At 37.9% G+C, this 25,904-nt stretch overlaps 1 protein-coding gene across 2 annotated transcripts in view; it reads right to left on the reverse strand.

The window, feature by feature from the left end:
* Positions 1 to 25,904, reverse strand: part of PACS1 (phosphofurin acidic cluster sorting protein 1) — a 170,648-nt gene that overhangs the window by 48,902 nt on the left and 95,842 nt on the right. For both annotated transcript variants that reach the window (XM_037838047.1, XM_037838048.1), the window contains exon 2: positions 2,649 to 2,736. In XM_037838047.1, the coding sequence (XP_037693975.1) occupies positions 2,649 to 2,736 (88 nt within the window). The remainder of the gene's footprint in view (positions 1 to 2,648; positions 2,737 to 25,904) is intronic.

A 25,904-nucleotide genomic window follows, 5' to 3' on the forward strand; every position in this document is an offset into this window, starting at 1 on the left:
AAAAATTTTCACCCCAAATTCCCTATCTGAATCACAATAATCCTCTGTTAAGAGGGCTCTGTGTATGCAGGTGACAGGATGGAGAGGACAGTGCAGTCACAGGATCACATCCAGTTCTGGCACTTTTGAAGCACAGTGCAATATTGTTCTCATCTTTTCCATCATTTCCCCAAAAAGGAAGCCCTTCATAGGTCCCTATTATGCATACTTCCCATTTCAACTCAGAATATTAAAAGACATGAACTCAAGAACTGAGGTGTAACAAAATAAACAACTTTTACTGCTTTCTGTAGAATATTCTTAAGTGAAACTGGCTCTTTTTTTCTTTACTTCGAGGGTCGGGTGGTAAATAATACTATGACTACAAATAGATTCTGGGGCTACTGCCTTGATTTGCATTAAGGCGCCAGCAGTTTTACCCCCCATTGCTCTTGTACCTTCAGTGCAAAGGTCAATATACAATGGAAAAGGCAAATAACACCACACAGTATTATTATGAAAGCAGTTTTGACCTTGGGTGCTCCCCAAAAGGGTCTTAGGGACTCCAGGGTCTGTGGACCTTATTTTGAGAACTGCTGTTCTATTAGAATGTAAATCTTCTAAAAGGCAGACATTTTTGTCTGTTGTGCTCACTGCAGTATCCCCTGTTCCTAGAACAATGCCTGGCACACAGTAGGTACTCAAATAAATATTTACTGAATGAATGAATAAGTGATTGAATAAATGATGGGATAACATCTGTAATTATTTTCAGCTGCCTGGAAGTAAAACATTAAAAAATTTCAGATTTTTTGTAGTTTAGCATATAATTTTTAAATTTACAGAATGCTAAATATTTAATCAGGAAATAAATGAAATTATTTCTTTTGGCAAAGGTATTTAACTGGGGGGATGGTGAAAGCAGCAGGAATTTTCCAGATCACATTAACCATGTTTGCATTGGGAAGCAACAGCTTTTAGTAAAGGAAACAATTCCTGAGAAACGGAATACTGCCTCTGACCTAGAGGGGGTACTAGGTCAGGAAAAGAGGAAAAGATACTGAAAGTTTCCACTTTCACATCATTGTCCCACACTTGTTTTTTCAACTTGTAATGTCTGGGGATTTGGAAGGAATTACGCACAGATTTGGGAGGAATTATGCACAAAGATGAACACGGAATTAGAATATAAGGTGGGACACAGGAATTCATGGGGAGTTATTAAAATGTTTTAAGTTTGAGGACTAAATTAAGTTAGTTTATTTATCCCAGAAAGACACCTGAAGATTGCAGTGTATGATTCACGTGCTGTGAGTGACACACCTGTGGGCTTCAGTGAAGCCAGTATTTGTACAATAAACTGTTGAGCAATGGGTGATCTAGCTAATAAATTATTTTCGTTAATAGGGAGTTACCATATGGCTTACTATTTTTCAATGAGTTAAGAATTCACCACTCGTATGCTGAAGAATGCAATCGTTACTTATCACTCCAGAACCTCACTAAGCTCAGGGAGTCACATTAGAAAGGAATTATCAGTTAAAGATGGTCTAATAATCGAGTTTACTGAATATATCAATTACCCACTCTTAGCTTTTAGTCCCAGTTCTGACACTTGGTAATTAGCTGGCAACAGGTAAACTCCTCAACCTTTCTGGAGTTCGGTGTCTTTCTTTTCCTTCCCTGAAATTCAGGAATGCTTAAAGTATAAATGTTTGGGAAATATTTTGGGTTCCTCTAGGATACTGTTAATTTTACAGAGTTAAGTTTAGTGATTACACAGAAGATAAAATATCTCAGTAAATTTTAAATTGCCAAGTCTGAAATAATAATTTGTAAGTTTCTTGCACCCTATATAGAAAATACCTCCAAGGTGCTCCCAAACCCATGAATCCTGAGAATAAGTCTGAACCAACTCTAGCTCCCCTGGTAATCTCTGTATAGTTTACAGAGCACTTTAGCATCTATATCATGTGATCCTCATACTAATCCTGTTGGATAGACAGATCAGGAAGAACCACTCCTGTTCTTTAGGCAAAGAAACTGAGGTTTAAGGAGAGTGAGCCTGGGACTCAGCAGCTCAACCACAGTCATCTTTCCTCCACCGCACCCTGCTTTACTAGTGAAGGGAGAGCGAGGGGTCCCCCATCAGCACTCCGAGGCCCTGACAACAGGTACTCGGGACTGAATCACGTCCCCTCTAAAGACATGTTCGAGTCCTAGCCCCTGGTCCTGTGGGTGTTAACCCATTTGTAAACAGGACCTTTGAAGATATCAGTTAAGGTAGGGACTCATTTGTGAATAGATCTCATTCAGATGAGGCCAAATTGAATCAGCGTGGGCCTTAATACATATGACTAAAGTCCTTATAAGCAAAGGAACTTGGACACAGAAGTGGAGGCCACAAGTCACTGGAAACCAGAGGAGCAGACACCAGGAAGAGAGAGATTGCCATGGGACCGAGAGTTGCCAGAATGCTATAGACTGGGAGAAGGCAAGCCTGGCCAATACCTTGAAGTTGGACTTGTAGGCTCCAAAGCCTCGAGACAAATTCCTGTTAAGGCAACCCATCGTGTGGCATTGGTTGCAGCAGCCTTGGCAAACTAAGAAGTAAGCAAATGAGTTACCCAGCCTCCTTGGCTCGGAACAAGCAATCCTGCTCAACTCACCTGCAGCTTCACGGCAATGACCACTGAGTTAAGATCTTTGTCCATTTCTTTGAGCATGACGAGCTTCTTCAGGGTCAAGCTGAACAGCCTAGAGAAGTTTAGAGAAAGAAGATCCTGTCAAATATAAGGAATTTAAAAGTGATGGACAATCTGTTGTGGAAACTCTGCTTTACCTAAAATACGAATGTGAGATTGCCATTCTCAATCCAAACTGTGTCCTCTCCTTCAGAAAAGGAGCATCCTTCTTATTAAACTTTTGGACTTGGTAAGTGTAAAGAGGTTCATTGTTCCATGAACTGTGTATGCCAATTTATTTCAAACCAAAACCAACATGCGAGTGGTACAGATGTTTATTTTGCTTAGACAGCTCCTTTTCTACCTTATATCTAATCACATCTGAAACATTTTCAGATGTCAATCTTTAGCAGCACAGACGATATAGATTCATTTGGCAGGAAATCATTCAAATTGACATAAATTCAATTTCAGCTGAGTTTTCATCCTAGTATGCAGAAAAGTCTTTAGTGCCACAATCAGGAAAGTCCTCTTAAATAAAAGTGATAGGACTATCCCTAACTCTGGAATCTCAGCAACTCTAATTTGTCTTAACCTTGGTCTTAGCAAGAGAGGGGCACCCTGGATTCTGGTGGGGTTGATAGGGAAATGTTGGGTGCAGCTTTTCTGCTTCTGGTTTGGGTGGTTAAAGTCTAACATTTTTCTCTTGGAGAGGTTCTGGAAAATAGAGAGCCATACGAGGGCTCCAAATGCTGACCAGGGACATATCAAGCCCTGAGAATGGGACTCTAAATTATTTTAATTTATTTTTTCCTCAAGCTATAACTCTCCAGCCCCTGCTCACCTCCTGTCTTCTCTCTCCACACCCCTTCCTTACACTGTGAGCTCCACCATGCTGGATTTCTTTTAGGTATCTGGAGGTGGCACACTCTTAACTCTGGGCCCCGTATGCTGTTGTTTCTTCAGCTTGCAACACTCCTCCCCCAACCACTTCTCCTCCCCCTGCCTCTGCTGGCTAACTCCTCAGCCTTTAGGTCTTGGAGTACACACCTTTGCTGGGAGGACTTCCCCAGACACCTCGCAAGGTCCGCATTGGGTGCCCCTACAACTGCCTTTATTGCCTACTGGGGTATAAGCTCTTTGAGGGCAAGTGCTGCATTTGCCACGTCCACCAGTGTACCTGGTGCTCACCAAAGGGCTCAGCCCAGCATGGTTGCTCAGCAAATATTTAAATGAAATTAATGTAATTCATTTTTAAAAAGGAGGTCAAATCTAGATGAGTTCTAGTTTTGAATTAATCATCACCCCAAATACTTTCTAAGATCTGCTAACACAAAGAAAAACAAATCTTTCTTTTTGCTTTCTTTTATGTAATAAACAGAATCAACAAAAAATTAAGTAATAATCAGATATGAAAGCCTATCAGGAGGTTTCATATATATTATTTAGTCTAGATCTCAAAACAAGAATTTTTGTGTATATGTGTGTGTGTGCATGTGTGTGTGTCAGTGTTCCACTTGTATATCAGAAGACGAAACATATTTCAGAGCAGTGACCCACCTAAATTCACACTGCTAGTAAATGACAAGGGTGGATTCTAACTCAAATCTCCTTGCGGCAGAATTGGTTCACTCCTCAAAGGTGTCCGTGTCCTAATTTGCAGAACCTTATAGGGCAAAAGTGACTTTGCAGACAGGATTAAATTAAGGATAAGAAAGAGACAGGGAGATTAATCTGGGATGTCTGGGTGGGTTCAGTGCAATCACAAGGGATGAGGAGAGGGAGACAGGAGGGTGAGAGAAGCAGACAAGTTGATAGAAGCAGAGGTCAGAGTGATGTGAGCGCTGACTCTGAAGACAGAGGAAGGGGCCAGGAGACAAGGAATACGATGTCTTCCAGAAACTGGAAAAGCCAAGTTTATGGATTCTCCTCTAGAGCCTCCGGAAGAAATATAATCCTGCTAACACCTTATTTTAGCTGAGAAAATCCATGTTGAACATCTGATCTCCAAAACTGTTAAGACAGTAAATTCGTGTTGTTTGAAGCCACTCAATTTGTAGTAATTTGTTACAGCAGCAATAGGAAATTAATACTAAACCCCATTTTGACACCTGAGCTCCTTCGACTACACTGCTGCCTCAACTGTAGACTTGAGCTCCTCCCCTATGCACTTCTAAAACACTCTTCTCAAGTTTGTTAAACTGCAGTAACCTGGTTTCATGCTCCTCCCAAATCTCCCCCATCAAGGACTACCCACAGCACCACTTGTTTCTCCTTTTCTTTTTGAGCTAAGGCATGCTGGGCCAAAAGGAACTCTGGTTCTGCTGACACCAAAAGAATTATATTTCGTATAGCTGACCATTAAGGAATGTAGTTAACTACATTAACTTTAATTTTCAAGCCTTGCTGGGAAGGAAAGAGAACATAACTGGGATGAGCAAATGGAAAAGACTGGATATGCCTATATATTTTTTCCTCATTCGAGGCTGTTAGTTATGAATGCCTCTGATGGGTTACATTTCTGTTTCCAAAGCCAATATTTTCCATCTTCAGGTCGATCTGTTGGTGCTGAATAAATTCACTGCAAGGTGAAAGTCTCACAGGAGTAAATCAGGGGCACATCGTTTCTTCTCCATGCTTGAGATCCTTCATGCATACATTCGACAGATATTTAGTGGGCTTCTACTCTACAACAGGTCCTGTATGAGTTGTTAGAGGTAAAGGACTTAGTGAAGGTGTGGCCCTCGGCCTCATGGAGCTTACACCATCCAGTAGGAAAGACAATTACTCATGTTACACCCCTTTCCTCTGCTCTTTCACGCTCCATAATGCCCTGGATCATCTTTCTTCCTACATAACATAAAATATTGCAGGATAACATGGTGGAATTACGTGAGGAATAAAAACACATCACAGACCAATAAAAACTTGTTGACTAAATAAACAAAATTGTATGCCACAAATAACTATGTAGCTTAGAGGGTATGACTGTGTGATTGTGAAAAGCTTGTGGCTCACACTCCCTTTGTCCTGTGTATGGACAGATGAGTAGAAAAATGGGGACAAAACTAACTGAAAAATAGGGTAGGATGGGGGAATGGAATGTCTTGGGTGTTCCTTTTTACTTTTATTTTTATTTGTTTTTTGGACTAATGTTCAAAAGTTGATTCTGGTGATGAATGCACAACTATATGATGGTACTGTGAACAGCTGATTGTACACTGTGGATGACTGTATGGTATGTGACTATATCTCAAGAAAACTACTAAAAAAATTGTGTGCCACAAGACCTTGCTTCAACAAAAAGCCAAGAATGATTTACTACCTTAGGTAACAAAGCAATAGCAAGACTGGATATATTCAGTATTTGCTTAGAAATTAAACATACCACACTGATTCAATACCTTCTGCAATCAATTCAAAAGGTTTTGTGTTTGTTTGTTTTTAATGGTATGACTCAAGGGAATCTGGGAACTTAAAAAAATGTATTCTAGTTCTTTAAAGTGTAGTTTAAAGTAAAGCATCATGTGCCAGTTGCTTGTTAGACATTTCATACCCATTTTACAGATAAGGATGTTGGGCAGGATTAAGAAAGCTGCCCAAGATCACACAGAAAGCGGTGGAACCAAGATGAAAATTTAAGCCTATCTTAGCCTGGAACTCAATTTAAGTTGGTACAAAGCACTTTATTAGAAAATTAAAATGTTATTTTAATTACAAGTAAATTATTTCCAACACATATCTTAATATAAAGGAAAAACCCAGAGAAATAAGATACATTTTTCCTTAAACCCACACTCATACACAACTGATTGAAACAGTCCCAAATACACTTCTGAGGATGACGAAGTCTGAGTGTGGCAGAATGTTCTGGTTGAAGGTGTGTCAGCTAATAAGAGGCAGTTAGACAACCATCCTAGGTTTCTTTGTTACCCTACATTTCACTGGCACAGTCACTTGCTAACAGTGTCCTCACATAGTTGTGCATACAACCCTATCATCAATTTTAGAACATTTTCATTACATCAGAAAAGAATTAAAAAACCCGAAATCCTCCCATATCCCCTTCCTTCCCCCCATTATTGACCCAGAGTATTGATATAGTACATTTGTTACTGTTGATGAAAGAGTATTAAAATATTACTGTTGGTGTATGGACAGATGAGTAGAAAAATGGGGACAAAAACTAAATGAATAATAGGGGGGGAAGAGGTGTATGAGATGTTTTGGGTATTGTCTTTTACTTTTATTTTTAATTTTTCTTCTTTTTAATTTTTATTGTTTGGAATAATGGAAGTGTTCAAAAATTGATTGTGGAGATGAATGCAAAACTATATGATGATACTGTGGTCAACTGTACACTTCAGATGATTGCATGTTGTGTGAATATAACTCAGTAAAATTGCATTAAAAATATTACTGTTGACTATAGTCCATAGTTTACAATAGGTACATTTTCCCCATATACTCCTCTATTATTAACTCCTTGCCATAGTGTTGCACATTTGTTCTAGTTCATGAAATAACTTTTTAATATTTGTACAGTTAATCATGGACGTTGTTCACCACAAGATTCACTGTTTTATACATTCCCATGTTTTAACCTCCAGCTTTCCTTCTGGTGATGTGCATGACTCTAAACTTCCCCTTTCCACCACATTCACACACCATTCAGCACTGTTAATTATTCTCACAATAATTTGCTACCATCACCTCTGTCCATTTCCAAATGTTTAAGTTCAACCTAGTTAAACATTCTGCACATATTTAGCAACTGCTCCCCATTCTTTAGTCTCATTCTATATCCTGGTAACCCATATTCTATATTTTATGTCTATGAGTTTACATTTGTTTGATTCCTTTTTAAAATTTCTATCTCTTTATTGAATTCCTCCTTTTGTTCATGTATTGTTTTCCTGATTTCCTTTAGTTTCTTTTAGTAGATGGTTTCTTTTAGCTTACTGAACTAATTTAGGAGCGTTGACTTAATGTCTTTGATTAGTAATTCCAATATCTGGGTTTCCACAGGGATGAGTTCTGTCACTTTATTTTGTTCCTTTGAATGGGACATATTTTCCTGTTTCTTTGTATGCCTGGAGATATTTTAATGGAAATCTGGACATTTAAATATTTTAATGTAACTCTGGAAGTCAGATTCTCCCCTTTCCCCAGTTTGCTGTTATTTTCCTTACTGTGGAAGGCTGTAGCATCTACTTATTTCGTGATTTTTCCAAACTCTTTATGCAAAGACGGTATTTCTTAATGTGCATAGTCACTGAAGTCTGTTCCCTTAGCTCGTATTCAGCTAGTGCTATCACAGAGATTTCCTTGAGTGTCAGGAGCTGACAAACAACAATACAGAAAAACACACATCTCCCAATCTTTGAAGAATGGCTTTGTGTTGGAGCTCCCCTTCAGTGCTCAGTCAGCCTTGCACTGAGCCTAAAGAACAGGTCTGAAAAGGAAGCTTCCAGTCCTCTTAGGTCTTTCTGAGCATGCATCTTGCCCTGGGCATGTGTGTGCCTTAAAATTTCCCCAGTTAATTCTCTTATCCTTCAGGCACTCTATTGCCTGTCTCAACCATGTAATTTTTTTATCCAGGTAGCTGCAGTTTGAGTGTTTCCTTGCAAATGTCGTGTCTGCCATTTCTCTATCCAGAGTGAGTTTGGGACAGGGGAGACAGAGACAAGCATCAAACAGTCGTTCAGGCTGCCACCAGACAGGATGGAATAGACATATACACGCCCCCATCTGCAAATAAGGTGGGTTCTGTTTCTTTTGGATCTGGGTCCCCACACTGAGAGCAAGAGCTGCTGTGGCGCCAAACTAGGAAATGGGTGGGGTAATGGCTGGTAAAGCTCTATGAGGATTTCCTACTGTTTTTAAGTTTCCTTTTTCTTGATTAAATGCTCTCTTGGTTGCTATAAACCTTTGACTGATTTCCAGAGTTCTGAGAAAGTTGGCTCTACTTGCTTTTTGATGTGTCTGTTGAGGGTTCAGGATTTTGGAATGTGTTACTCCACGTCTTGCTGATGTCCTCCCAAATGCTTTTTTTTTTTTTTTTTTCATTTTTATTGAGATATATTCACATACCATGCAGTCATACAAAACAAAGCATACATTCAATTGTTAGAGTACCATTATATAGTTGTGCATTCATCACCAAAATTAATTTTTGACATTTTCATTACCATACACATAAAAATAATAAGAATAAAAATTAAAGTGAAAAAGAACAATTTAAGTGACAAAGAACAATTTAAGTAAAAAAGAACACTGGGTGCCTTTTTTTTTTTCTTTCCCCATTTTTCTACACATCCATCCATAAACTATACAAAGGGGAGTGTGGTCCATATGGCTTTCCCAATCACATTGTCACCCCTCATAAGCTACATGTTTATACAATCGTCTTCAAGATTCATGGATTCTGGGTTGTAGTTTGATGGTTTCAGGTATTTACTGCTAGCTATTCCAATTCATTAGAACCTAAAAAGGGTTGTCTATCTTGTGTGTAAGAGTGCCCACCAGCGTGACCTCTTGGCTCCTTTTGGAATCTCTCTGCCACTGAAGCTAATTTCATTTCCTTTCATATCCCCCTTCTCCCAAATGCTTTTAAGAGAACCAGTCGAATTATCCCAAAGTCCATTTGAAAGCCAACACCCTAACAAGAAATCGTGGCTTTCAAACTTATGGAAGGAAAGAAAGATATCTCAAAAATTGAAAGTAAAAGAGGTTCTCTCCAAGATCCCTAAAAGGAGAATCAAATCTCTATTCTTCTGAATTTCAGAGTGCTCACAGGTACCCTCCATGGTATAGTGGGTTGGAAGTCAGGTATTCCACAATATAGCATGGGGATATGGGAGCAGACTGAAGATTCCTCTGTAGCTTCACTCCTACATGGTGATGAGGCAGGAGGATGGTTCTAGCCAAAAGTCCCTACTCAAAGAGGGTTCCAAATAAAACGTACGCTGAGACTCTTCAGCTAGTCTGCCTCTGGAACCTGAGTGAAAATGCAAACAGAGACAGGTGGGCCTCTGTGTACTAGGGCTCAAAGAAGTCAGTGATTCGTCTTTTAAAGTAAAACCGAGTATCACAAAGGTGGCTGGAATCCAAAGACTTACAAAGGAGGACCCCAGGTTATTGAGGTCAAAGGTAATCTTCCTTTCTATTAAAGTATTTTGAAAATATATTGATAACAGAACTCACTTATTGTAACTTTTAAAAACTCCATTTGGATTTCTTAGTCAAGTCCATCACTCATTAAACATAATAAAACATCACATCTAGGTCCCCTGATTATCAGAGTTGTTCCTCCTTCTGCGTCTTGCTCTTTTCTTGATTCCACCCCTTATTTTCCTTGTTGGCAACCTCTGCGCCTCAGTTTTCTCATGTAAAATGTGGATAACAGTAGTTCCTCCTTAGTAAGCCTGTGGTGTGGATTAATTGTGAGAACTCCTGTGAGGCAGTTAGCACAGGGTCTGGCATATGGTAAGCAGTAAATGCTAGCACTTGGAATCATTATCAGCATCATGTTTGTTTATTTATTCATTATTTTATCCTGACTTCGGTTTTCTTATCTTTGGTTCCCTTTTTTCTTTCAGTAAGAGCAGTGAGGCAACTGCTACTCTAAACAGGAAGGGAACTCCTGACCTCTACCCCGATTCCCTGCACCCCAAGCCATTTTCCTTCCATTTCATAGTGTGTGTCCTTGCAGGGAACATTCTCACTGCCATCATCAGAAGGAAGGACAAAGTCAGATAACACCAGTGGAGCCTGGAGTTAGGTTAAAGACTTTCTCTGTCTCCCCGGGAGGATGTCCTTTCACCATTTATTGTACATCTTCTCTGTACTTAGCTCTATGCTAGGAACTCTAAGACACACAGAAAAAAATGAGGCATGATCCCTACTTCTGAGTAGTTCATACACTAGGTGGGAAGACAGGATTTAAGTATACAAAACAATTAGCTAACAAATATTTGTCCCATACATAATTAAGTGCTAAACTACACAGAGGGAGAACATTGAGTAACTGGTCTAGGCTTCATTAAGGACGTTATCATTTGAGCCCAGGCAAACTCTCTAAAAAACTGTTTTCTTTAGTTTCCATTAAACTAAGTCTGAAAGAATCAGGCTGTCTACTTCATAATTGGGTAAAGAATGGAAAAAATATATAATGACCTGAATCTTTTGAAATTTTCTAAATTATTCCAGTTTGTGCTTGACTGTAAGATAAAGGAGAAGCAGCCTTAAATGATATCTACAAATAATCCCCAACCTGCATTTATACCTGTTTCAAACCTATTCCCATGCAAGTCATAGCTGAAGAGGCTTACCAAGAGATAAATGGTCAGACGCCACCCCATCCCTAAATCTCCCTTCTAATAGGATATCAATGAACAGGGAAGTGATTGCATTTTGGACAGAAAAAGGGGAAGAAAAGAAAAATAAGGATTTGGATAATCTAAAAACTGAACAGTCCTCTAAATCATACTAATGGTCCTTTGGGAACAGAGAGATAAATGCTGGACTAGAAGATGAGTGACCTTGGTTATTCCTTTGTCCTACCAAGAAATTGCTGTGTCATATGAGCAAGTCAATTTTTTTCTTCTCTTTAGTTCTCTAATCATATTAAAGATGGAAAGAATAAGCTCTGCTTTCTCTCTCCAACAGCATTTATCAGTATAAAGAGCATATCCACAGAAAAAATTACAGAAAGTAGTTTTTTTGTGTGTGTGAGAGTAACTTTCCATTTCTAAATTTCCTTCAATTTTAATAGGGCACCAATCAAAGTCAAAAGGAGCTTTAAACGTAAATTTCTGAGCAGTGTACTAATACTGCTTATAAAATTACTTGAGTATATAGATATTGATTTTATTATTTTACAGAAATATCCTGAGAAAAAAGACAAATTAGAAACAATCAGGCTGACAAATGACTTTTTAAAAAAACAATTTTATTGTGGTTTAACTTATTTGCCACATAATTCATCTATTTTAAGTAAACGATTCAATGATTTTTAGTAAATTTATGACATCATGCGACCACTACCATATTCCAGTTTTAGAATATTTCCATCACAAAACTAAAATACCCTGTGTCCGTTTATAGTTAATCCCCATTACCACCCCATTCTAGGCAACCACTAATCTATTCTCTATCTCTATCGATTAGCCTTTTCTGGACATTTTGTGTAAATGGAATCATATAATATGTGTCTGGTCTTTTATGCTGTTTTGAGGTTCATCCATTTGTGATCTGTACCAGTATTTCATTCCTTTTATTGCTGAAGAGTATTCTAATTGTATGTATATATCACATTTTATTTATTCACCAATTGGTAGACATTTGGGTTGTTTCTAATTTTTGGTTATTACGAATAGTGATGTTACGAATATTCATCAACAAGTCTTTGTATGGACATATGCTTTCATTTCTCATGGAGTGGAACTGCTGATGAATTTATTTTTAACTTTTAAAGAAACTATCAAAGTATTTTCCAAAGTGGGTGTGCCATTCTACATTCCCATCAGCAGTGTATGAGAGTTTCAATTGCTCTTTATCTCCTCTAACACTTGGTATGATCAGTTGTCTTAATTGTAGACACTCACATAGGTGTGTAGTGTTCTCTCATTGTGGTTTTAATTTACATTTTCCTGTGCTCTTAACTACTACTCTAAGCTGCCTCCATCTGCAGTATGTGCAAAATTTTATAGAGAAAGTACAAAATACTTTGTAAAACATTAAACAAGTAGAAGAGACACCATTTTCATGTATAAGGGAAACTCTAGTATAAAGATCTCAATTCTCCCCCAAACTGATAAACAGAATTGATATAACACTGATCACAATTCCAACAAGATCTTCCATACACTCAAATTCTAAGATTTATAAGGAAGAGGAAAAGGGCCAAGAAAAATCAAGACACTGTTGAAAAACAGAAACAAGGTGGGAAATTAGTCTATCAGATATCCAGACTTATTACAAAGCAACAGAACAGTAGTTGAGATAGTATGGTATTATTGAAAGAACAAGAAAATAAAACAATGGAACATAATAAAGTGCCCAGAAAAAATATCACAGTTACTCAGAAACTTGATATAAGAAAAAAGCAGTATTTCAATAATTGGGAAAAGGATGAACTATAAAATAGAAAAAAAAATTGGACCCACAACACCTTATACCATAAGCAAAAGTACACTCCAGGTGGATTAAGTACTTACATGGGAAAGGCAAAATTTTAGGAGAAATATGGGGAAATCTTTAATTCTCTGAGATAAAGATGAGATTAATTTGCTAAACAAGACACTGAAAAGATTGAGAAATTCAACTACATTAAAATTGAGAATTTCTGTTCATCAGGAAACACAATAGAAAGAGTCAAACCATAAGCCATGAAGTAGAAGATATTTGAAACTCATGATACTGACAAAGGGTCCAGAATTTAAAGAACCCCTATAATTCAATAAGAAAAAGACTGATAGATCAATAGAAAAATGGGCAAAAGACATTAACAGATGCTTCATGTTTCCGGAAGAGGAAACACTAGTAGCTAATTAACATCCAAAAATACGTTCAACTTTATTAGGAATCAGGGAAGTGCAAATTGAAATCATAACAAAATACCACTGACACCCACAAAACTGGTAAAATCTAAGAAGATGTAGAGAAACGAGAATTCATAAGCTGCTAATGGGAGCATGAACTAGTAAAATCACTTTGAAAAACTATTAGTCATCATCTTATAAAGTTGAACATGCATGAAAACCATGACTCAGTAATTTCATTCCTGGAGAAACTCTTGCCCTTGTGTACTAGAAGACATGTACAAAAGCATTCATAGCACTTAATAGGTATATGACCTTGAGTAAGCCATGTCATCTTTCTATGCCTCTATTTTCTCATCTGTAAAATAAAGATTATAATAATATCAACCCATAGGTTGTTGGGAAGATTTGTACATGTCAAAGGTGAGTGATCAGATGCAAGGCTGGAGAAGCAAACAGGCTAGACTACAGAGTTGGACCTGTATTTAGCTTATGGTGGGAAGAGTTATAAACAAGTGGACAGCATAATAAGATTTGTGCAGGATCACTCTGCTGCTAGGTGAATAATGAAGAAAAGTGAGAGTGGAAACAGGAAGACCAGTTAGGGGGCAGCTGCAGTGGTCCAGGTAAGACAGGAAGAAGGTTTGGTGTGGAGGGGTAGTAGTGGAGATAGACAGAAGGGTGGAATTCAGGAACACCGAATGCAGGGTATAAGGAAAAAGACAACTCAAGGATGTTTTTGGGTTTTGGGCTTGAGCAACAAGATGGAGAGACAGTGGTGCTGTTTATTGAGATGGAGAGTACTGCGGAAGTTTTGGGGTAGATAGGGTAGAAAAGTCAGGAGTTAATAAACTTGAATGTTCAAGTGGAAAAATTCAAGTAGGTAGCTGGCAATATGAGCCTTGACTTCAAGAGAAAAAATCAGGCTAGAGATAAAAACTTCAGAATCATGGCATAGAGAGGATATTTAAAGCAATATCATATGTAAATATCATATGGTATGATATCACTGGTTGAGATCTTCCAGAGGAGGGTTCAGATAAAAATGAGAGGCATTACTACTGACTCCACTGAAATAAGAGAGATAATGAGAGGATACTATGGACAACTGTATCCTAACAACCAGACAACTTAGATGAAACAGACAACTTCCTAGAAACACAAGAAGAAGAAGAAACAGAAGACCTCAACAAACCAATCAAAAGTAAAGAGACTGAATCAGTCATCAAAATCCCCCCAAGAAAGAAAAGTTCAGGACCAGATGGCTTCACATGTGAACTCTACCAAGCATTCAAGGAAGAGTTAGTATGACCCTTGCTCAAACTGTTCAAAAAATTAAAGTGGAGAGAAAGATACCTAATTCATTCTATGAAGCCAAAATCACCCTAATTCCAAAGCCAAAGATACTACAAGAGAATAAAATTACAGACCAATCTCTCTAATGAACATAGATAAAAAATCCTCAACAAAATACTTGCAAATCAAATCCAGAAGCACATTAAAAGAATTACAGACCATGATCAAGTAAGGTTTCATTCTAGGTATGCAAGTATGGTTCAACACAAGAAAATCAATTAATATAATATACTATGTCAACAAATAAAAGGGGAAAAACCACATGATCATCTTGATTGATGTAGAAAAGGCATTTCACAAAATCTAGCATCCTTCTTGATGAAAACACTTCAGAGGATGGGAACAGAAGGAAACTTTCTCAACATGATAAAGGGAATATATGAAAAGCCCACAGCTGACATCATACTCAATGGGGAAAGACTGAAAGCATTCTGTCTAAGATCTGGAACAAGGCAAGGATGTCCATTGTCACCACTATTATTCAACATTGTGCTGGAGATCTACCTAGAGCAATTAGGCAAGAAAAAGAAATAAAAGGCATCCAAATAGGAAAGGAAAAAGTAAAACTTTCACTGTTTGCAGATGACATGATCCTATAGGTAGAAAATCCTGAAAAATCTACAGCAAAGCTATTAGCGCTAAAAAACAAGTTCAGCAAAGTGGCTGGATACAAGATCAACATGCAAAAATCAGTAGTGTTTACATACACTAGTAATGAGCAATCTGAGGAGGAAATCAAGAAAAAAAATTCCATTCACAATAGTAACCAAAAGAATAAACATTTAGGAATAAATTTAACCAAGGATATAAGAGACCTATACACAAAAAACTACAAAGTTTTGTTAAAAGAAATCAAGGAAGACAAAAATAAATTTAAGAACATACCATGTTCATGGATTGGAAGACTACATATAATTAAGGTGTATTTTCTACTCAAAATGATTTATAGATTCAACACAATACCAATCAAAATCCCGATAACTTACTTTGCATAAATAGAAAAACCAATAAGCAAATTTATTTGGAAGGGCAGGGTTTCCCAGAATGGCTAAAAACATCTTGAGAAAGAAAAATAAAGTTAGAGGTCTCACACTATCTGACTTTAAAACATATTACAAAGCTACAGTGGTCAAAACAGCATGGTACTGGCATAAAGACAGATATCCTGAACAATGGAATCGAATTGAGAGTTCAGAAATAGACCCTCTCATCTACAGACAACTGATTTTTCAAAAGGCGGCAAAGTCCACTCAACTGGAACAGAACAGTCTCTTCAACAAATGGTGCTTGGAGAACTGGATATCTATATCCAAAAGAATGAATAAGGACCCTATCTTACACCATATGCAAAAATTAACTCAAAATGGATCACAGACCTAAACATCAGAGCTAAGAAGAAAACTCTTAGGAGAAAATATAGGGAAATATTTTAAAGATCTTGTGGTAGGAGGTGGTTTCCTAGACCTTACACCCAAAGCACAAGCACTGAAAGAAAAAACAGATAAATGGGATCTCCTCAAAATTGAATACTTTTGTGCATCCAAGGACCTTGTCAGGAAAGTAAAAGGCAGCCTACTCAATGGAAGACAGTATTTGGAAACCACATATCAGATAAGGGTTTAATATCCAGAATATATAAAGTGCTCCTACAACTCAACGACAAAAAGACAAACAACCCAATTAAAAAATGGGCAAAAGACTTGGATAGACACTTTTCCAAAGAAGAAATACAAATGGCTCAAAAGCATATGAAAAGATGCTCAACTTTACTAGCTATTAGGGAAATGCAAATCAAAACCACAATGAGATATCTCACACCAATAAGAATGGCTGCCATTAAACAAACAGGAAACTACAGATGCTGGAGAGGATGTGAAGAAACGGGAACTCTTATTCATTGCTGGTGGGGATGTATAATGATACATCTGCTGTGGACGACAGTTTAGCGATTCCTCAGAAAACAAGATATCGAGTTATCCATGATCCAGCAATTCAATTTCTCAGTACATACCCAGAAGATCTGAAAGCAGTGACATGAACAGACATTTGCACACTGATGTTCATGGTGGGACTGTTCACAATTGCTAAGTGATGGAAACAATTCAAGTTTCAACAGATGAGTGGATAAACAAAATGTGGTATATACACATACAAAGGTACTATGCAGCAGTGAGAAGGAACAAGGTCCTGAAACATATGACAACATGGATGAACCTTGAAGACATAATGCTGAGTTAAATAAGTCAGACACAAAAGGAGAGAGATATTGTATGTTATCACTAATATGAACTCCCTGAACAATATAAAATCAGTGTCTTATAATGCAGAATATAGGGCCCTAGAGATAGAAAGAAGCTAATGAAGGGGGAATGATAACCTAATATGTTCAGACATATTAATGACAGTGAATTCAAAGGTATGGGGAACAGACAAGGCTGATGAAAGTTCGTTAATGGGATTATAAGTATCAGTGCCGCACTGAAGGGGAACATGATTGAAAGGGGTTGTTTAAAAGCATGTATCTGGAGACGGAAGAAGATGGCGGCATAGAGAGGAGTGGAAGTTAGTTAGTCCCCCCAAAGCAACTAATAAACAACGAGGAACAACTAGTAAATGATCTGGAATAACTGCTGGGGGACAACCGTGACTGTCCACACATTGTGCACCAATCTGGATTGGGAGGAATGACTGAGATCGCAGTGTGGAATCTGTGAGTAGAAACTGTGGACCCGAGCCGGGAGCCCCCTCCTCCATGGCAGCCTGAACTGCAAAGCCTCGCTGTGATAGAGAGCAGCACTCTCTGAACAAGTGAATACACTCAGTCCAGCTCCAAATGGGGTTTTAACTGGCAAACACGGACTGCTTAATGCAAGCTGCAAATCCCCAACAAGCAGACAGAGGCTTTTAGTGACGACTGACCTTGAAGATCCAGGGGACTTCTTTTTCCTGGGAGGGGGAGCCCAGAGGACTGAGTGCCATCTCTGGCCGAAAGGTGAAACTGGGGGTTGTGGACTGACCCTGAAAGGGGGCTTTCTGTCCATTTTTCTCTCTCTTAACTTGAGTGGCTCAGTGGAGAAAGCCTCAGCCATTTTCAGTTTGCAGCACTTTGATCCAGACAAGGGTGGAGATAGCAGAGTCAGAGAGACGAAGAACCTATTTAAATGCAAATGAAAATTCCCTGGTGGTGGTGGTGGTGGTGTATCTTCCCTAGGAGGAAAGATGTGGTGCCCAGCTCTACTATCCACCGTCCATTCAGAACCAGACCCCAGGGCCTGGGGGAAAACAATCAAACCAGAACTACTTAAGCTGAGAATTAAAGGGGCCACACCTCCTTACACCAGTTGGGAGTGACAGGCTGACAGGCACCACCTACTGTGCAGGTTAGGAAAAGCATAGCAGCTCAAGGCCTCACAGGGTATGTCAATTTTCTAAGACACACCCTCAGGGAAACCTGGTGTTGAATATTTCCTCCTTCTGGGACCTGAGCCAGTTCTGGTCTGAGAAAACCTGATTAGGAAACCAAGGAAACCAAAAGCCCAGACAACAGAAAAATACAAACTGCACTAAGGAAAATGAAGGTATGTCCCAGTCAAAGGAATAAACTTACACTTCAATTGAGATACAGGAATTAAATCAACTAATGCTAGATCAATTCAAAAAGTTTAAGGAAGATACGACAAAAGATATGACGTATAATGAAAACACTGGGCGTACAAAAGGTAGAAACTGAAAGTTCAAAAAAACAACTGGCAGAATCTATGGAAATGAAAGGCATAACAAAGGAGATGAAAGACACAATGGAGACATACAACATTAGATCTCAAGAGGCCGAAGAAAACACTCAGGAACTGGAGAACAAGGCACCTGAAATCCTACACATAAAAGAACAGATAGGGAAAAGAATGGAAAAATATGAACAATGTCTCAGGGAATTGAATGACAACATGAAACACTTGAATGTACAAGTCATGGGTGTCCCAGAAGGAGAAGAGAAGGGAAAAGTGGCAGAAGCAATAATAGAGGAAATAATCACTGAAAATTTCCCACCTCTTATGAAAGACATAAAATTACAGATCCAAGAAGCACAGTGTACCCCAAACAGAATAGATCTGAATAGGCCTATACCAAGACACTTAATAATCAGATTATCAAATGTCAAAGACAAAGAGAGAATCCTGAAAGCAGCAAGAGAAAAGCAATCCATCACATACAAAGGAAGCTTGATAAGACTATGTTAGGATTTCTCAGCAGAAACCATGGAGGCAAGAAGGAAGTGGTGTGATATATTTAAGATACTGAAAGAAAAAAATTGCCAACCAAGAATCCCATATCCGGCAAAACTGTCCTTCAAATATGAGGGAGAGTTTAAAATATTCTCTGACAAACAGACAACGACAGAGTTTGTGAACAAGATACCTGCTCTACAGGAAATACTAAAGGGAGCATCACAGATAGGTAAAGACAGGAGTGAGAGGTTTGGAACACAATTTTGAGTGATGGTAGCACAGCAATGTAAGTACACTGAACAAAGATGACTGTGAGTATGGTTGAAAGAGGAAGGTTAGGAGTATGTGGGACACCAGAAGGAAAGAGGAAAGATAAAGACTGGGACTGTATAACTCAGTGAAACCTTAGAGTGCCTCAACAATTGTGATAAAATGTACAAATATGTTTTTTTTTCATGAGAGGAGAACAAATGAATGTCAACTTGCAAGGTGTTAAAAATAGGGAAGTACTGGGGGAAAAATACAATCAATGCAAACTAGAGACTATAATTAACAGAAACACTGTATTAGGCTTCCTTTAATGTAACAAAGGCAATATACCAAAGCTAAATGCAAATAAGAGGGGGACATAAGGGAGGCATTGGTAATGTTGTCTGACTCTTTATTCTACTTTAGTTTAATGCTATCTTTCCTTTTGTTGCTTCCCAGCTGTCATGTTTCTTTTTTTTCTTCTCTTTCTTTTTCTTTTCCTTTGGTCTCTCTACCTTCTTTGACTCTTCCTCCTTCTTTGTGGAAGAAATGGAGATGTCCTTATATAGATAGTGGTAATGGTAGCGAATACATAAATACATGACTATATAGGAAACTATCAATTGTTTACTTAGGAAGGAATGTATGGTGTGAACAAAACTGTCTTTAAAAAACAGGTTGATGAAGAAATCTTGAGGGCACTATATTGTGAAATAAGTCAGACACATAAGGACAAATATTATATGGTCTGATATGAACTAATTATAATATGTAAACTCATAGACACAAATATAAATTACCAGGATATAGAATGAGGGCTAAAGAATGGGGAGGGGTTGCTTATTATGAGCAGAATGTTCAACTAGGTTGAACTTAAATGTTTAGAAATGGACAGACATTATGGTAGCACGTTGTGAGAATAACTAACAGTGCTGAATGGTGCATGAATGTGGTGGAAAGGGGAAGCTCAGAGTCACATATGTCACCAAAAGGAAAGTTGGAGGTTAAAAGATGGGAATGTATAAAACAGTGAACCCTGTGGTGGGCAATGTCCATGATTAACTGTACAAATATTAGAACTCTCTCTTATGAACCAGAACAAATGTGTGACACTATAACTGTAAGTTAATAATAGAGGGGCAAATAGGGAAAAATATATACCTATTGCAAACTATATACTACAGTTAGTAGTATTTTAATGTTCGTTCATTAACAGTAACACATGTACTATACCAATACTACGAGTCAACAAAGGAGGGGGGTGGTTAGGGGTATGGGAGGATTTGAATTTCCATTTTTTGTCTTTATTTCTTTTCTGGAGTAATGAAAATGTTCTAAAAATTGAAAAAAATTAATGTGGTGATGGATGCACAGCTTTATGATGGTACTGGGGACAAATGACTGTACACTTTAGATCTTTGGATAATCGTATGGTATGTGAACAATCTCAATTAAAAAAAAGTAAAAAACAAACAAACCATGTACCCCACAGATTAGCACTACAAATATAAGTGCTTGCATGATCTACTTCTAAGGTATGACACTTGTACAAAGAATTAACAACAGAGTGGTATATGGAAAAATCTACCCATTGCATGTTATAGACTATATTCAAAAGGGGGAAAAGAAAGGTAACAAAATAAGGTTTCAGTTGCTAAGAGACTTCAAATAGAGAGGCTGTCCTAGAGGTTACTCTTATGCAAGCTCCAGCTAGATTTGCCAAATGGCCACAGTATGATAAGCCCAAATCAAAAGCAGTCCCGAAAATCCTAAAGAATATCCAGATCCCTATCTGAGACTCTATAAAAGTTTCACTTACTAAGTTTATTTTTCAGAAACTTAAATCATTGTGTGTTCTTACGCCAGACAAGTCCCCAAACCCAGAGGCAACAGCCTCTTCAAGAACATCAACCAGATGCAGCCCCCTTCCCCATAATGTGGACACCCCTCTTCAATATGAACTAGTTAGGGTGGTCACTGCCTAGACATCCCTGAAGATCGAGAAAGTGATTAAACTAGAGGTAGGGGTAACAACAGACAAGATAGTCAAGGATTACTAATACTGACTCTTTATATAATATTTACATATATTTTTATGATAGGGTATTAGAATAGCTACAAGGAAATAACTGAGATGGTAGCACTGAAACCCATACCATTCTTTGAAATTTGCTCTATAGCTACTAGTTGAATTGTACTTTGAAAGTTATCATCTTCCTGTATACATGTTATATTTCACAACAAGGAAATAACTGAAATTGTGGAGCTGTAATCCATAACATTATTTGAAATTTGCTGTATAACTACTTGTTAAAGTGTACTTTGAAAGTTATCATTTTTCTGCATATATGTTATAGTTCACAATAAGGAGATAAGTGAAATTGTGGAACTGTAACTCATAACATTCTTTGACATTTACTAACTACCTGTTAAACTGTACCTTGAAAGTTATCACTTTTCTGTATATATGCTGTATTTCACAATAAAAAATGTAAAAAAAACCACAATGAGATACAATCTCACAACTACTAGAATGGTGATTATCAAAAAAAACCAGAAAAACTATAATTGCTGGACAGGACGTGGAGAAAGAGGTACACTATTCACTGTTGGTAGAAACGTAGAATGGTTGCAGCCACTCTGGAAAGCAGTTTGGCGATTCCTCCGGAAGCTAAGTATAGAATGCCATATGATCCAGCAATCCTGTTACTAGGTACACACTTGGGAAGAACTGAAAGCAGGGACAGAAACAGATATCTGCACACCAAGGTTTACAGCGGCATTATTCACGATTGCCAACAGATGGAAACAGCTCACTTATAAACAGTTTGTTTATGGGTGGATAAACAAACTGTGGTAATTACATACACTGGAATATTATGCAGCTATAAGATGGCATAAAGATATAATGCATGCAACAACGTGGATGAATCTTGAGGGCATTATGTTGAGCGAAATAAGCCAGAAACAAAAGGACAAATACTGTATGGTTTCAGTAATATGTACTAACTATAATGAGCAAACTCCATAGAAAGAGGGTAGAGACTGAGCATTTAAGGCTTAAGGAGTACAGAATGTTTAACAAGATTCACTGTAAAAGTTAAGAAATGGATAGCACAATACTGTGTGTGGCAGCACAATATTATAAGTATAATGAACAAAGCTGAATGTGAACATGTTTGAATGAGGAAGGCTAGGGGCATGTATGACACCAGAAGGAAAGATAAAGGATAAAAATGGGAACTGTACAACTTAGCGAAACCTAGAGTGGACAATGATGGTTGTTAATTGTACAAATATAAGAAAGTTTTTAGAATGAGAACAAATGTACGTCACTATTACAAGGTGCTAAAAATAGGATGGTATATGAGAAAAAAATACAATTAATGCAAACTAGGGTCTATAGTTAACAGTAACATTGTAATATTCTTTTATTAATTACAACAAAGGCAATATCAAAGCTAAATTTCAATAAGAGGGTATATGAGGGAGGGGTATGGGATTCTTTTTTTCTTCTTTTCTTCTTTCTTTTCAGAAGAAATGGAAATGTTGTAGTGGTGAAAAACTATGTAATTATACCAGGAGCCACTGATTGTACACTTAGGATGGATTGTATGATGCATGAAAAAACGGGTTTAAATATAATAATAAATAAATAATAAATAAATACATAACATGAAAAAAGACCAAGGATAGACCCCTGGGCACTCACACACTTACAAGCCTGGCAGGGGAAAAAGGCCCAACAAACAAGACTGAGGAGCTGCTAATGAGGCGGGAAAACCAAAAAGATACGCTTCCAGGAACCTAGAGAAGGAAATGCTCAAGATGTGTCAACTGCTGCTGAAAAGTGGACTAAGACAAGGACAGAAAAGTAATCACAGGATTTGGCAAAATGGAAAATATGGGTGGCCTTAAGAGCCATTTCATTATAGTAAAAGTAAAAGCCTGAGTGAAGGATTTTTCCTTCTCAGAAATATAAATAGTTGCAGATGAAGGTGGGGGCAGAGAAAAAGATTTCAATCTGGAAGAAAGAGCAATGTAAGACAGTAGAAGGAACTTGGATCTATGTTTTGGTCTCCAAACTGACTAGAATGGGATTCTAACAATTCACTTAACATTTTCTAGGATTCAGCTGCTTGTTAAGATGTTGGGACCAAATAGAGTCATCTAAGGTCCCTTGTGGTTCTCTTCCTCTGGAGGGAAAGAAGCGACGTTTTCTGAGAATATGGGGAAGAGAGATGATTGGGGAACTGAATGCAGTGAGTTGACAAAACATAAACTGGATTTTTAAAAAGTAGCTCTGGTGTCACTCTAGAACTACACTCAAGGAAGATGATACAGCACACAAGTCCCAGAAAGTTTCTATTGTGTCCTACCGTATCATTATCCCAGGATCATTGTGCTATTTTTGAAATCACACTGGTGAGGAGATGACCCATACATCCTCTGTATTGAGACTTGAATGACAAGTTGAATGACACAGATGGAAGAAATCTTTTCTTCTGTAAAGTACAAAAGAAGCACAGTAATAGCAAGAGGTTAAACACAGAGATCTTTGCTCTTATTCCCAATTATGGAGGCTTTTTCTCCATCCAGATACTGCCACTTCAGATGAACTGCAGAGCCAAGAACGGAAACACCAAACTTATTTCAGCTCCCTTCCTTATTCACCTTCTCTTTCCTTTATTCCCCCTTTCCAAACATTCAGCCTATGGCAGATTCTTACAGTGTTTAAACAAACAAAACAAGAAAACTGCATAATTTGGATTCAAGATGCCTTTCACTATAAAGACAACATTTTTTAAAGTAAGTCAAGTTGGGGGCTGAAACAGCTTGCCTATTTTACCTTTAAATGGTACATTTGAAAGTACTGTGTAACTAGCTGGTTTTTTTGTCCAGAGATAATTCCATCTTTGATCTCCTTATCCATCCCACCCCCAAGGCAAGATCCATTATTTTGCTCCAGGAAGAAACAGCTGCTCTCACAGGGAGGAAAGAGGATAATTCTTAGGCTTCCTGATAAAGGACGTCATGGAGAGGAAATACCATTATCTTACTCTGTGAAACCAAGGGGCTTAAAAAAAATCATGCCTCTGATCACAGTTATCTATTCAAAGGTCTTCCACCTTGAAAAGAAGACTGCTGGGGTATGAATGAGCATCTTTAAATCCATTACTGAGACCCTAATACGTGAAGCACAAATTTTAGTCCTAGGCAGGATCTGAATCATCATCCTGCTTTACAGCAGAAATAAACAGAGGCAATACTAAAATAAAGTAAGCATGGTCTCAAAGTAATTATAAATGTTGGGTGGGAAAGAGAGACTGGGATAAGAGTGTTAGGGCAGACTCTACCAATAATTATGTTCAAAAGAGGAAATGCAATCAATTTTTATATTAATATGAAATAAAACTACTTGTATCATTTTTATATTATATAATATAAGATATATATTTATAGTTATGAATATATTTTTATCTTTAAGTAATCCCCAAAGGCAAAATTAAAGGGATATGGTTATAAGTTTGCCAGATACATAGACACACTCTTCAATTCTTCTAAGGTCTCCATATAAAAAGGGTCACTCTATTATACCCTTCAGGATTGTTTACATCTAAAATGATATCCTTGAATCCACTCCCTCAGATTTACTGCCTGCATAATTTAAAATGCCTTACTTGGCTTTTCACAATAGAAGCATACATCTTAGCAAATATATTTGCACACACAAATATATTTGTGTGCACAATATAATTTTCCCATTAACAACTTCATTTATGTCTTGAGTTCATCTCCAACTATATTAGTTTACTGTGGCTACTATAAAAAACAAACAAACAAAAACCACAAACTTGAAGGCCCACAACAGAAATCCATTCTCTCAGTTTGGAGGCCCCAAGTCCCAGTCAGGTGGCTGGCAGGGCTGCCTTCCCTCCGAAGGCTCGAGAGGCGAGTCCTTCCTTGCCTCTTCCAGCTTCCAGTGGCTGCTGGCAATTCTGGGCTTTTCTTGGTGCACAGACCCATCACTCCAATCTCTGCCTCCGTCTTCACGTGGCCTGGGTGTCTGTGCATCTCAAATCTCCCTCTCCTTTCTCCTGTGAGAACACCAGTCATTGGATTTATAGTCCACCCTAAACCCAGGGTGATCCCATCTCCAGAGCTTTAACTTAATTATATCCACCAAGACTCCATTTCCAAATACGGTCATATTAGGAGGTCCTGGGGGTGAGGACTTGGACAGATCTTTCTGAGCCACCATTCAACCCACTAGACTAACTAATCTAGAATAAAGTGTGCTTGCACTCTTCATATTCTTCCTAAAATCCAACTTGACTTGGGAAAAGCTATTAACAGGAAGGCAGGTGGGCTCCAGAGTCCATGTTCTTAACTACTATTCAATCCGCCTCTGTGGTAATGCGCCAAAATGCTAATTCCGTTCTATTAGTGGTGGGATTACAGCTGAATTTTAAAAATGCTTTTCTATATATCCCAAATTTCCTACAATGATCACGTATCAATTTTGAAATCAGAAAAAATATTTTTTACACAGAAAAAATATATAAATTTGTGGGAATACAACATAATAATAATGGCAAGCATATAATGCCATGAATCAGGCACTGTTATTTGTGATTTACATATACTAACTAATTTAAACCCTGAAAGTCTCATTTTATAGATGAGAAACGGAAGCACTGGGAAGTTAAACAGCCTGCCAAGGTCAAACAGCTAGTAAGTAGCAGCCAGGACTGTCTAGCTCCAAAGTCTGTATATCTTATCTAGGTTATGCTGCCTAAATTAAATGTAAAACCTGGGTGTTCAAATTCCAGTCTGAACCTCTGCTAGAGTGCACTAATGCCAAG

Source organism: Choloepus didactylus, chromosome 6, assembly GCF_015220235.1.
Source record: "Choloepus didactylus isolate mChoDid1 chromosome 6, mChoDid1.pri, whole genome shotgun sequence".
NCBI classification, from domain to species: domain Eukaryota; kingdom Metazoa; phylum Chordata; class Mammalia; order Pilosa; family Megalonychidae; genus Choloepus; species Choloepus didactylus.